General features: G+C 32.2%; 2 protein-coding genes across 3 annotated transcripts; one reads left to right on the forward strand and one right to left on the reverse strand.

The window, feature by feature from the left end:
* The first annotated feature begins 4,019 nt into the window (after window positions 1-4,019).
* Window positions 4,020-7,331, forward strand: LOC140890761 (probable protein phosphatase 2C 80). 2 transcript variants are annotated; one of them, XM_073298790.1, is made up of 5 exons: window positions 4,020-4,174; window positions 4,344-5,020; window positions 5,550-5,874; window positions 6,412-6,561; window positions 6,884-7,331. In XM_073298790.1, exons 2-5 carry the CDS (start codon window positions 4,467-4,469, stop codon window positions 7,163-7,165), a joined length of 1,311 nt encoding a protein of 436 aa, XP_073154891.1. In that variant the 5' UTR covers window positions 4,020-4,174; window positions 4,344-4,466; the 3' UTR covers window positions 7,166-7,331. The 2 variants fall into 2 exon arrangements, with proteins under 2 accessions (XP_073154891.1, XP_073154892.1); XM_073298791.1 differs by having other exon boundaries at window positions 5,553-5,874.
* Window positions 7,332-7,599: 268 nt separating this feature from the next.
* On the reverse strand, window positions 7,600-10,224 carry LOC140888713 (homeobox-leucine zipper protein ATHB-40-like). The gene is made up of 3 exons (XM_073296410.1): window positions 10,167-10,224; window positions 9,673-10,001; window positions 7,600-7,812 (listed from the first exon to the last, which is right to left on the reverse strand). The coding sequence occupies exons 1-3, from the start codon at window positions 10,222-10,224 to the stop codon at window positions 7,600-7,602; spliced, it is 600 nt and encodes a 199-aa protein (XP_073152511.1).
* Between the last annotated feature and the right edge of the window lie 957 nt (window positions 10,225-11,181).

An 11,181-nucleotide genomic window follows, 5' to 3' on the forward strand; every position in this document is an offset into this window, starting at 1 on the left:
AGTGTCTGTATAGATAATATCTAACTTACCAATAATAATAATCAGTTCAATTCCTTAAAAATCTAGAAAATTATTGACGTAGCTAATCCACCAACACAATCTCATATAGTAAGAAGGTCAATTAAACATAAACATAAACGGCAAATTAAATTTAAGAAGAAGAAACTAAGATGTGATTCGAACTAACAAAGGCAGGTTTATCCGCATGAGAAGCATCGGCGAGAAGGTAAGTGTAAGTACACGACTCCTCCTCGAATATTTGACGAAAAAGCAACGCATACAACCTCACATAAGAGGATGTCCCCATTGGCGATGATCGAACACTCGTGGTAAACGCTACAACTTTCGGCAAAAAAATTCAATGTTTCATGATTTGTCATAAATCCAATGCTCCAATTCATGATTTTCCACATCAACAATATCCCCTTAGTCATGCTCATGTGTAAAATATTGATAATCGGATGCATGATTTGGATAATACTCATAGGGTAAGATCTCATTAACCTAAATCATACATGCATCTCACCAATTGTTAATTATTAATTGTTAATGAATCTAATTCATTCATGCATGCATCTGACCAATTATTAATATTAATTATTGATAATTTTTAATTTTTGAATGAATATCCAAAATCCAAATGAACAAATGTTAGCAAAACAGAGGGAATATAAAAATAAAATGTTAAAAAACCGAATTATAAATATGGGATGAGATTCTAAAAGATACACAATAAGTATTCAACCATAGTAAATATCATTTATTAATCATTAATGCAAAAACGAATATTTATGAATCATTCATGTATAATCGGAATTTATTAATGTATTTATCTAATTATAAATATAAATAAATAAATTATAATTATAATATAAAATAGTATCTGAAGCGTAAAAATGACCAAACAATATGAAGGGCAATATATATATAGATTGTTTGTACATCTATTAATTTTTTTTTTCTTTTTTTGGATGATAGATGGGTTCATTCTAAGGTCTGATTGTTAAACTTTGTTTTATTGTGCTATGTTGCGATGTCAGAGTGTTGTTCATAGATTTTTCCAAAGGTTTTATCTACTTTTTGTGGTGTCGTGTGCCTTGAAGAAATTTCACTCTTCACATATAACCAAACGAAAACTGGAATTTCAATCCAGTTTGATTAGAATATCAATTTTAGCTAGGACGTTATGTTCGAAAAAAATTGAATTGGTAAGGCATTACACCGACATATATATGTGTTGCAGAGTATATGTGTGTATTACACCGACGTATGTAGATGTTGCAAAGTATAAGTATTATGGATTTAATTATCAATATAATCAAATCAAATCTCTTATTTAGTCAAATCAACATCTTTTAGATGTATTAGGATCGAGTTGTGGCAGTAAAACAAAATAAAGAATAGAATCATAGTAGCAAAACCGACAAATAAATTCATACCAAGACAACTGCAAATTCAACCAAAGCCTAGGTGAGGATTGAAGCAAGCTAAAAATGATTTTTTTTTCGTTAAAGGATGTTCGTAGAATTCTTACACGTACATACATATTTAGAAAATCATTTGCTTAAGATTTGAGGTTGACAATCTGAAACTGGTGCGACAAAAAAACATTCAGACCAACTTAGGATTTTGGAACAATGGATGTCACCACAAATAACATGGGAACTAACTTTTGGAACCGTAATTTTTAGGTCTCTCAGATCATGAAGACACGTTAGCATGTTTAGGTCTAATCTAAATGAAAAATAAGGGTGAGGATTTGTGAAATGAGACTAGGCTAAAGTAACCATGCAGGGTCAAGAAATTGGTCATCAATGATGGACTTACCTATATTGGGGTGGAATAGGGTCGGGACCCGTCCCGTAAACCTCCTACCCAACTCTCGCCCCGATAAGAATCGAGAAACTTTTTTTTTTTCCGATCCCGTACTCGAAATATTTCGGGACCCGACTATTCGGGATCCCGTTGGGTAGGGAGAGAAAATCCCGAATTTTTTTTTCATATTCAAGATTTCGTTCAAAAATAAAAAAAATGTGATAATTTTAGTAAATATACTATTTAGAAACTTATATTTATTAATAAAAATAAATATTCAACTTAAAACATATAATATTAAAATATTTCGGATAATGTTTCAAAGTTTTGTTAAGAGAAAAAATGTATCGAATAATTATTAATAAAATGTAAATAAATTTTGTTAAATAGATTGTCAAATTAATCTCTTGAGTCTTGTTCTACATATTTGTTTTAAGTAGATAATTATAAATAGAATTAATTAAATTATTAATTTAATTTTTAAAAAAATACACAAAATTAAAATGGCATTTCTTGATTTTACAATTTGATCGCCCCAACAATAAAAATTATGCGAATTAAGTCCACAATTAAGTGATATATGAGTTGAAACATAATAATATTTATCTTATTATATTAATAAAGTTATTAATAAAATATATTATTATATTATTTCGGGACGGGTCGGGAATCCCGTCGGAATAAGGTTTTATTCCCGATCCCGCTTCCGATATAAATCGGGATGGAAAAAATCCCGAAAGTTCGGGTCGAAAAAATTTCGGATTGGGATTTTTTTCGGGACGAAAATGGGATGAGATTCGAGAAAAGTTGGGATTTCGACAATTTTTGCCAACCCTTTACCTATATGTACGTTTTCATAATCGAAGTTTTCAATGACATGATTGAGATTTATTAAAATCGTGATAATGAATCATATATTCCAAAGTATGTGAAACACGACTTGAAATGGATTACTGTTGAGGCATGCATCTCGAATGACAATTAATTCTTGAGAGTCGATGGGAGATCAAGATTGATAAAACTTGAACTTATAGAAATCATCTGCTTAAAAAATTTTGAGGTTGGATCTAAACCTTTAACTTGAGAAGTAACACATAAAAGACATGTACACATAAATCAGCAAGTTAAAGATATTCTAAAAGCAATGAAATTTTTATGTGGCTAAAATTCTAGATTTTCAATAACTAGTGATTAAACAATATATTATGGGTAAGTTAGAAAGATATCAATAAGAAATAAGTAAGGTTGGATATCATGTAATTTAGTTCAATATTTTATGTCACAAAATTATCATTTTCTAAAGAGATGGAATCCTTTCAATTAAACGATATGAACTAAGCATTACAGAAAATTTACGACAAGATGAGTAGCAAATCTATAATTTAATTCGTAAATAATATATGCAAAACATATTCAAATTTCGTAGAATAAGGTAACAATTATCAAAAACATATTTACGTAGTGACGACATTATGTTTTTCATGGTGATGTAGCAAAAAAATTGATAAGGACATAATAGATGTTGAAGACGATTAAATATTTCATGATTACTATAAAAAATAATGAAGATTTATATTAAAACAATACACAATGAGTCGTCAAGTCGTCAAAATCAAGCTAGAACTGGATTGTAAAGGAAAGTCGTCTTTTATTCATATACTGCTTAGGACAATGATTTCTTTATTTTGGGGATATGATTTGTTTCAATTGACAACCGCTCCTAGACATGTCATTCTTCGAACATCTTTAAATATTAATTTAATTTCATTCCGATGTTTAAATATTTTCATCGGTCAATTGTCTATGTGCAACTCACGTACACTTTTCTAATAACATAAAATATCAAAATCTCAAATTTGAACGGTTAATTTGTGCAACTCTCGTACACCTTTCTAGTAACATAAAATATCAAAATCTCAAATTTGAACGGTTAATTAACGTTGAAAAAAATATAATTTTCCAAAATTAATGCAAAACAATTATCATTTTTCAATGGGGCACTCATGATATTAGTTATATTATGACATTAAATTATTAATTATCTTTTTTTTTTTAAAAAAAAAAGGATTTATTTTTGAAAGATTAAAGTATTCATAATTGGAAATGGGAAAAAGAACAAGTGGGCAATTTGGCTCAAAATTTGCCTACGGAGTATTTATTATTATTATTATTATTATTATTATGAAATAGCCTACAGAGTTTTCAGTTCCCTTCACAAATACTACAATTGTAAAATCGTTTTCCTTTTTCTGGTAGAATATTAATTAATTTTCCTCGTCGAGGAAAATTTATACCCCATAATCTGCAGCGACACAGATAAGGCGTCGCATTGCTCTAGCCCCTGAATCAATTTTTTTAGGTTAACTTGTTTTCTTTGCGATTTTTCTTCATAATTAATACATGTCCATTCGGATTGTCTGTGGCTTTTTCCAAGCTTCTGTTTTTCTTGTTTATTCCGATTTAGTTACTTGTTTGGATTAGATACGAAGAAATGTTATTGTAATATACCCTTTTGGATAATATTTCAGGTCACCGAGCTGAGGTTGATTTACTTGAGGGTATATTTGAGCTGCAATGATATTTGCAGTTTATTTGTTATGTGTTTCTGAATGGAGGGATTAATCGAGGTTGATTGAGTTTTCAAGATAACGATGCCATCTGGGTTTGTTTCCAATTTGAATGTTGCTTTTGGTTTTGGCTTCCAAAGGGCTGTTAAAGTGAATCAAGTTCAACACCTTAATTTCATAGAATCTTGCTTATCTCGAAAATTTTCTGGTGCTAGTTTGACCCGTGTAGTATTTAAATATTCTAGCAATCGGTGCCACAGAATAGTGATGGCAGCTTCTGGTTCTTTAACTGCCTCGGGTGATCTTGTGGTCGACAATTTAGCATCTAGTTGTGCAAATTTCTCAAGTTTTGTGAAGCCTATTGGAGTTTATTTTAATGATAGAAGTTATAGAAATTGTCGGAAAGCTAGGGCGAGTTTGAGAAATGTAGAGGCAGAATGTTATCGGGGAGTTCATGGATGTGTCATGCACGATTTTAAGCAGAGCTTCCAAGACTCCAAATCTCCTTTCTTGACAGGACCGAGCAATGGTCGAGCTTTCTCATCATCTTGTTACTCCGATGGAGTAGTACCGGAAATTTTGGCGGTTGATTCTTTCAGTGCTGAGCATCTTTCGAGTCTTGCACTTTCAGCTGAACCGTATGTCTAAAATTGCCCTTGTTTGGTATTATTGTGCTGAAAATGTTATATGAATCTGAAATTCCATTGCAGAATGGTGGTTCTGCCAACATTTGCTGTGGTTTTTCCTATTTGGCATAATTTAAAAGCTTTTCCAGTTTCAACTGAAATCTGAAACCTTCTCACTTTCAGTCTTTATCCAGGTTGAATATGTACCTTTGTATCTCGGTATGATGTTATTGTTTAATCATAACATGTGCATAACAATATGATGAGGAGAAATCTTTCAAATTTTGTTGAGTTGTTATAACATCTGCTACAAGCATTTAGTTCTCATGTAGAGATCATGTTAGTGATAAATTGTGATTTTTATTGCATGTATCATTTGAAAGTTACTGTTTTCTTTGAAGAAATATTTTAATATTCACACTTAATTTAATGCAAGATTCAAATATGGTATTTACAATATTTATAAGTTTGCTTGGTAATTGAATGATATTATACGGATCATATGATAAATATGGCATTGTTTTCTCAATTTTAATTGAAGTAGTGCCCCAAGTCATGCTGTTCTGAAGCTTCTTTCCGGAGTATGTTACCTACCCCATCCAGCTAAAGAGGAAACTGGTGGAGAAGATGCTCATTTTATCTGTGATGAAGAACAGGTGATAGGTGTTGCTGATGGAGTTGGTGGATGGGCAGATGTTGGTGTTAATGCAGGATTGTATGCCCGTGAACTCATGTCTAACTCAGTCAAAGCAATTCATGAAACTCCTAAAGGCAGCATTGATCCATTATCGGTTTTGGAAAAAGCACATGCAGCGACTAAAGCCATGGGCTCATCCACAGCATGCATCATTTCCCTAAAAAACCAGGTTTCACCAAATGCATTTTGCTATGTCGATCCTTTGTTAGGTTCCACCATTAAAATTGAAGAACAGAAAAAGATGTGATAAAAGAAATGCAAGATGACAAGTATAATTGCAAGAATAACTTGATTTAAGGGTTGGGGAACCACGATGAAAAATAGCTCGAGACAATTAATAGTGTTATCCGAGGAGCGAACTCCAAATAAATTCTACTCATTCCCTCCCCCTCCGTCGTCTTCTACTTTTTATTATTTTTGTTATAACCTCACTTAACTACTTTATTTCTGAAATCATGCAACAGTCCAACACATTATTCTTACGGTGTTACCTGCAAATTCTTCCTAGTTCTCATGAATCATGATTCTTACTTGCACGGGAATTTGCATTGCATCATCAATTTTTTTGTAAAAGGAACAAATCATTCCAATATTCAAAAACATTATAACTCCTGCTGTTTGGTGCTAACTTTTAGCTTCTTTGAATAGTTCTTTAATAAAAAGATTTGTTATTTTTTCTTAAAATGAATTTACTTTGATTGAACAGGGTCTTCATGCCATTAACCTCGGAGACAGTGGGTTTCTTGTGATTAGAGATGGTTGCACAATATTTGAATCGCCTGTACAACAACACGGCTTCAATTTCACTTATCAACTCGATAGTGACAGCAGAGGTGACCTACCAAGTTCTGGACAGGTTAGTTGAATGAAACTATACTCTTTACGCTGCACTCGGTTAAACTTCCTTAGTGAATCGATACCATCAGATGTATAGGGGGTTACGGTACAAGGGACAAATTTGAGATAATGTGATCCAGTCATCAGTAACGCACCCAATATGTATGACCTATTATAGCATAAAACTATCTTAAAAAATAGCAGCTCAAGTGCTGTCATTTGCATTTTGCTCGTTATTGCAAGTTTTAGATTTAATGCCTCCAGAAGGACCTGGGAATTCTCAAGAAAGGCTAGTCATATGTCACTGCAAATATCATTGATCCACGAATACTACTTGTCAGGTTTTTGAGATCCCGGTTGTACCTGGAGACGTAGTTGTAGCAGGCAGCGATGGTTTATTTGACAACTTATATAGCATAGAGATAGCTGCTATTGTGGGAGATGCTGTGAAAGACGGGCTTAGCCCCGATGCCGCAGCCAATAAACTTGCTACATTTGCACGCGTTCGAGCTGTAGACAAGAAAAAGCAAAGTCCATTTTCTGCAGCAGCACAAGAAGCCGGATATGCTTATTACGGTGGTAAACTTGATGACATAACTGTTGTTGTCTCTTATGTCTCTTAGTTACTGAACCAATGCTTGCTGATTTAGCCCCTGATTTCAACAGTCTATTAGACTATTCTGAACAGGTTTCACTATCGTCATTATTCGAAATTTGTTGAATTATTCCCTCTCTCAGCTTTTATGTACACTCTCTTTTAGTCGATGAATGATATTACAGGCAAAATAATTCATGATCTTTAACATATTTTTCACAAAAAGATTCTTTTTATTTTTTTATGAAAGTGAATTACTCGTAGGTTCCTTTCGGTTAATCCATATTTATCTTATGCTGGCTGCTAGCATCCAAAAGAACAAATAATTTAAAGAACAGAAAGCGAACCCATATATATATATATATATATATAGTAGCTAGCAGTGAGATAGCAACTTATGTCGTTCAGAATTAATTACTAGCGGCTACGCTTTCGACAACAACAATGTACATTGCATGGCTGCTACATATAATGAAGATGTTCCCATTCAAACCCCTCAAAATACTCGGAATTTGGCAAGTAATTAAACATGTGTTCTAATACCTCCATGCCCAATCCACCACGACAAGCTTCCATCCATGAAGAGGGACTACAACTGCTGCTCCCCGATCGACGCTGCGACAACCTTCTTATCTCCTTCTCCGCTTCATTCAGTTGTTCTTGGAGCTTCGAGAGCTGCACATTAAGCAGTGATGAGTCACGAGTTTCTGCATACGTTTCATACATTTCTATTTTTGCATTTTTTTTAAAAGGTATTTTATAAGTTTATTTTTATTTGATTAAATTAACATGTTTTACGTATTGTAATATTTAAAGAAAAAAAAAAACAACATAAAATCATATATTACCTAAATTTGAGCCATTTTGTACGTTACATACATTTAAAGAAATAATAATAATAATGATTTCTCGTCAATGTTTGGGAAAACTACATTTTTGTTGGCTTTTTTTTTTAAACTTTTGGTCATGCTAACAGTGAATTAATATTTTTAGTTTTGTAGCTTGCATATGTTTTATTATTATTTCTTTCATTTTTGGTTTTGTTGAATTTTCATTTTTATGCATTTAACTTGTGTATTGTTTTTATTTTTCATCTTTTGTCTTGTATTTTTTTTAATTTTCGATAAAGACAGATAAAAAAGATCAAAATGAAACTAACTACAAGTTAAATGAACAAAAATGCAAACAATATACAAGTTATTTTACAAAATATGAAAATTTATTGTTAAACAAACCAAAACGAAAAAAAAATACAAATAACACGACAAAAACCCCAAAATATTCACGAAGGTCCATACATATAACATGTGGATGGCAACAATCCAACATTGAACAAATGTACTATAGAGGACCAATTGGACTATGCATGCATCTTTGTAAAATGTGGTACATTTTGAACTCTTTTTGGGGTGGCAGATTCCAATATATATTTTGCCCACAACTTAAATATTTTTTCAGCCGTTGCCACTAAATATAAGGCCCTTTTGAGTCAAAGGTATCCCAATTCTACCCACAAATTTGGTAGGGGTTTGTTGAAGTAGCATGCCATGTTTTCCTAATGGGTTATAGTATGATCACAAGATTCAATGAACACATTACAATACCTTTTCCGAATTTGGAGGAAAAAAGTTGCACTTTTTACGTTGCACGCAAGAGAAATTATGCATTCGGATTCTAAGATTTAAACTTTATAATTTTAATGACATTTATATAAATCTTGAAAATTTTATTTGAGAGGGATTTGATCATCCGATCGTCTCCGGCCTAGAGAATTTGTAAGACAACTTTTCCTTGCCTCTCAATTCTCATTACAAAAACTATAACACATAAATCTCATTCGGAGAAATCAAGCAAAACATTAATTAATTCCCAAAAATTCGAAAATCATAGCAAGAATCTATAAATCCCACATAATAATATATATATATAACTAAGAGAATAAAAACCCGAGTTGAGTGCGTTTGGATTAAAAAAGTAGAAGACAAAAGGCGTTTTTTTTTAAAAAAATGATTTTATTGTTCCAAATGTGTTTAGGTAAGTTTGAAGTGCTTTTAAAAGCATTTATTTAAATCAAAATAAGTGTTTTTTTAAAAGTTCACATTTATAAATTTTCAAATGCTTTTCTTATAACTCAACTAAAAAAAATGCTTTCAGTCTATTTATCCAAACACAAAATTATTAAACATTTTACTTAAAAAAGTACTTTTAAAAATCAAAATAAAAAAACACTTTCAAAATCAAAATGCTTCTGCAACCACACCGGCATATTTGAATTTCACTAATTGGGTTCATGAATAATCATGAAGATCGATCAAGATTTGTTCGGAGCCTAAAATAGTGTTCACAAATATGCTTAAAAATTATTTTGCAAAGAAAAATCCCTAGTATATAACTCTTTAAACTTTGCAAATAAAAACTCATAATCACTTTTTTTTAAGTGATAAACATACAAACAACAAACATTTTAACAAGAAATCTAACATGAGAGAGGGACCAATATGGAATATATGTACATGCATGGAGAATTATGAATACCTCAGCTTGAAGACGGCATTTCTCGAGGAGGGCCATGTCATGTTCGGTCCTGAGCTTAGAGAACTCCTCCTCAAGCTTCTTGCTCTTCCAGCGAGCCCTCTTATTCTGGAACCAAACCGCTACCCGACGCGGTTCGAGCCCTAGCTCCGCCGCCAGCCTCTCCTTCCTCTCTGCCTCCAACTTTTGCTCACTCCCGAAATTCTGCTCCAACATGCTCACTTGCTCTTCGTTTAGCTTCCTCTTCCTCGCCGCGCCCACCGACCCACCACCGCAGCCGCCCTCCTTGCTCTTCTCACGACGCCTCCGCCGAGGCTTCATGTTCTCATTCCCTATATATATACATGTTTGTGGAAAGAAAGTTAACAAAATATAATATCTATTTTCCAAGAAATATATATATATATAACACATATGTAGAGAAAGGGTATTTCTGTTATACTTATATATATGTTGATTTTAAGATGCATGTAAAATATATATAGTTGATTAATTACCTTGTTGAACAAGATGGTGGAGCATCCCACCTGAATAGAACTGAGAAGAGAGAGCCATATAATTACTTGGACTTTGGGAGATCACTTTCATTTATAAACATAAATGCTTGGTCATGTTGTTGACGTACATTTGCAAGAATGCCACTACTTTAAAATTAAACTAAATTAAATTTTTGAATCATATATAATTAAATTACAAATAAATATGACTTAATTAAGCTATAGATAAAAGCTTAAAGTAAATGTGAAAATTAATTAAATAACAGAGGGCCTTGTTTGTTTTTCTTTTCTGTAGATCAAAACAAGAAACCAGAAAAAGCATGTTATTAGGGTTTGTCAAATAGGGAGACTATATTGGAGCAAGGAAATTGGCAGCAATTGGCCTTTGCACATGTTTTTATTTTATTTTATTTTTTATAATAAAAATTAACAATAATATATAATATCATGGTTAGGGCTGTAAACAAGCCGAACCGAACCGAACTATAGCAAAATTTTAGTGTTCGAGTTCGAGCTCGAGTTCGAATTGAGATATTCGAAGTTCGACTCGAAGCTCGAAATTTTTTTATTTTCGGCTCGAGTTCGAGTTCGAGTTCGGGTTCGGGTTCGGTTCGAATATATTATATAATATATATATATAATATTATCTATATATAATATTATTTATAATATATATAATATATAATATATATTATATAAAATATTATATATATTATATAAAGGTTCGCTAGCCGACTTGCAAACGTTCGAACATAATATTTTAGACTCGAGTTCGGCTCGTATAATAGTTCGAGTTTGGCTCGAGTTCGAAAAATTCGAATCCAAATCGAATATTTTTTCGAGCCGGCTCGCGTTTACAACCCTAATCATGGTACGTACATTTGATGTGATTCACTTGATAATGGAATTTCTTGGGTGATCCAAACTCTTCTGTTCTTTTTTTTTTTTTTTTTTTTTTGTTATGGTTAATAATGTAACTATGTAAGGACTAAAGGATAGGAATTTGTCATTATCT

Source organism: Henckelia pumila, chromosome 3 (assembly GCF_033568475.1).
Source record: "Henckelia pumila isolate YLH828 chromosome 3, ASM3356847v2, whole genome shotgun sequence".
NCBI lineage: Eukaryota > Viridiplantae > Streptophyta > Magnoliopsida > Lamiales > Gesneriaceae > Henckelia > Henckelia pumila.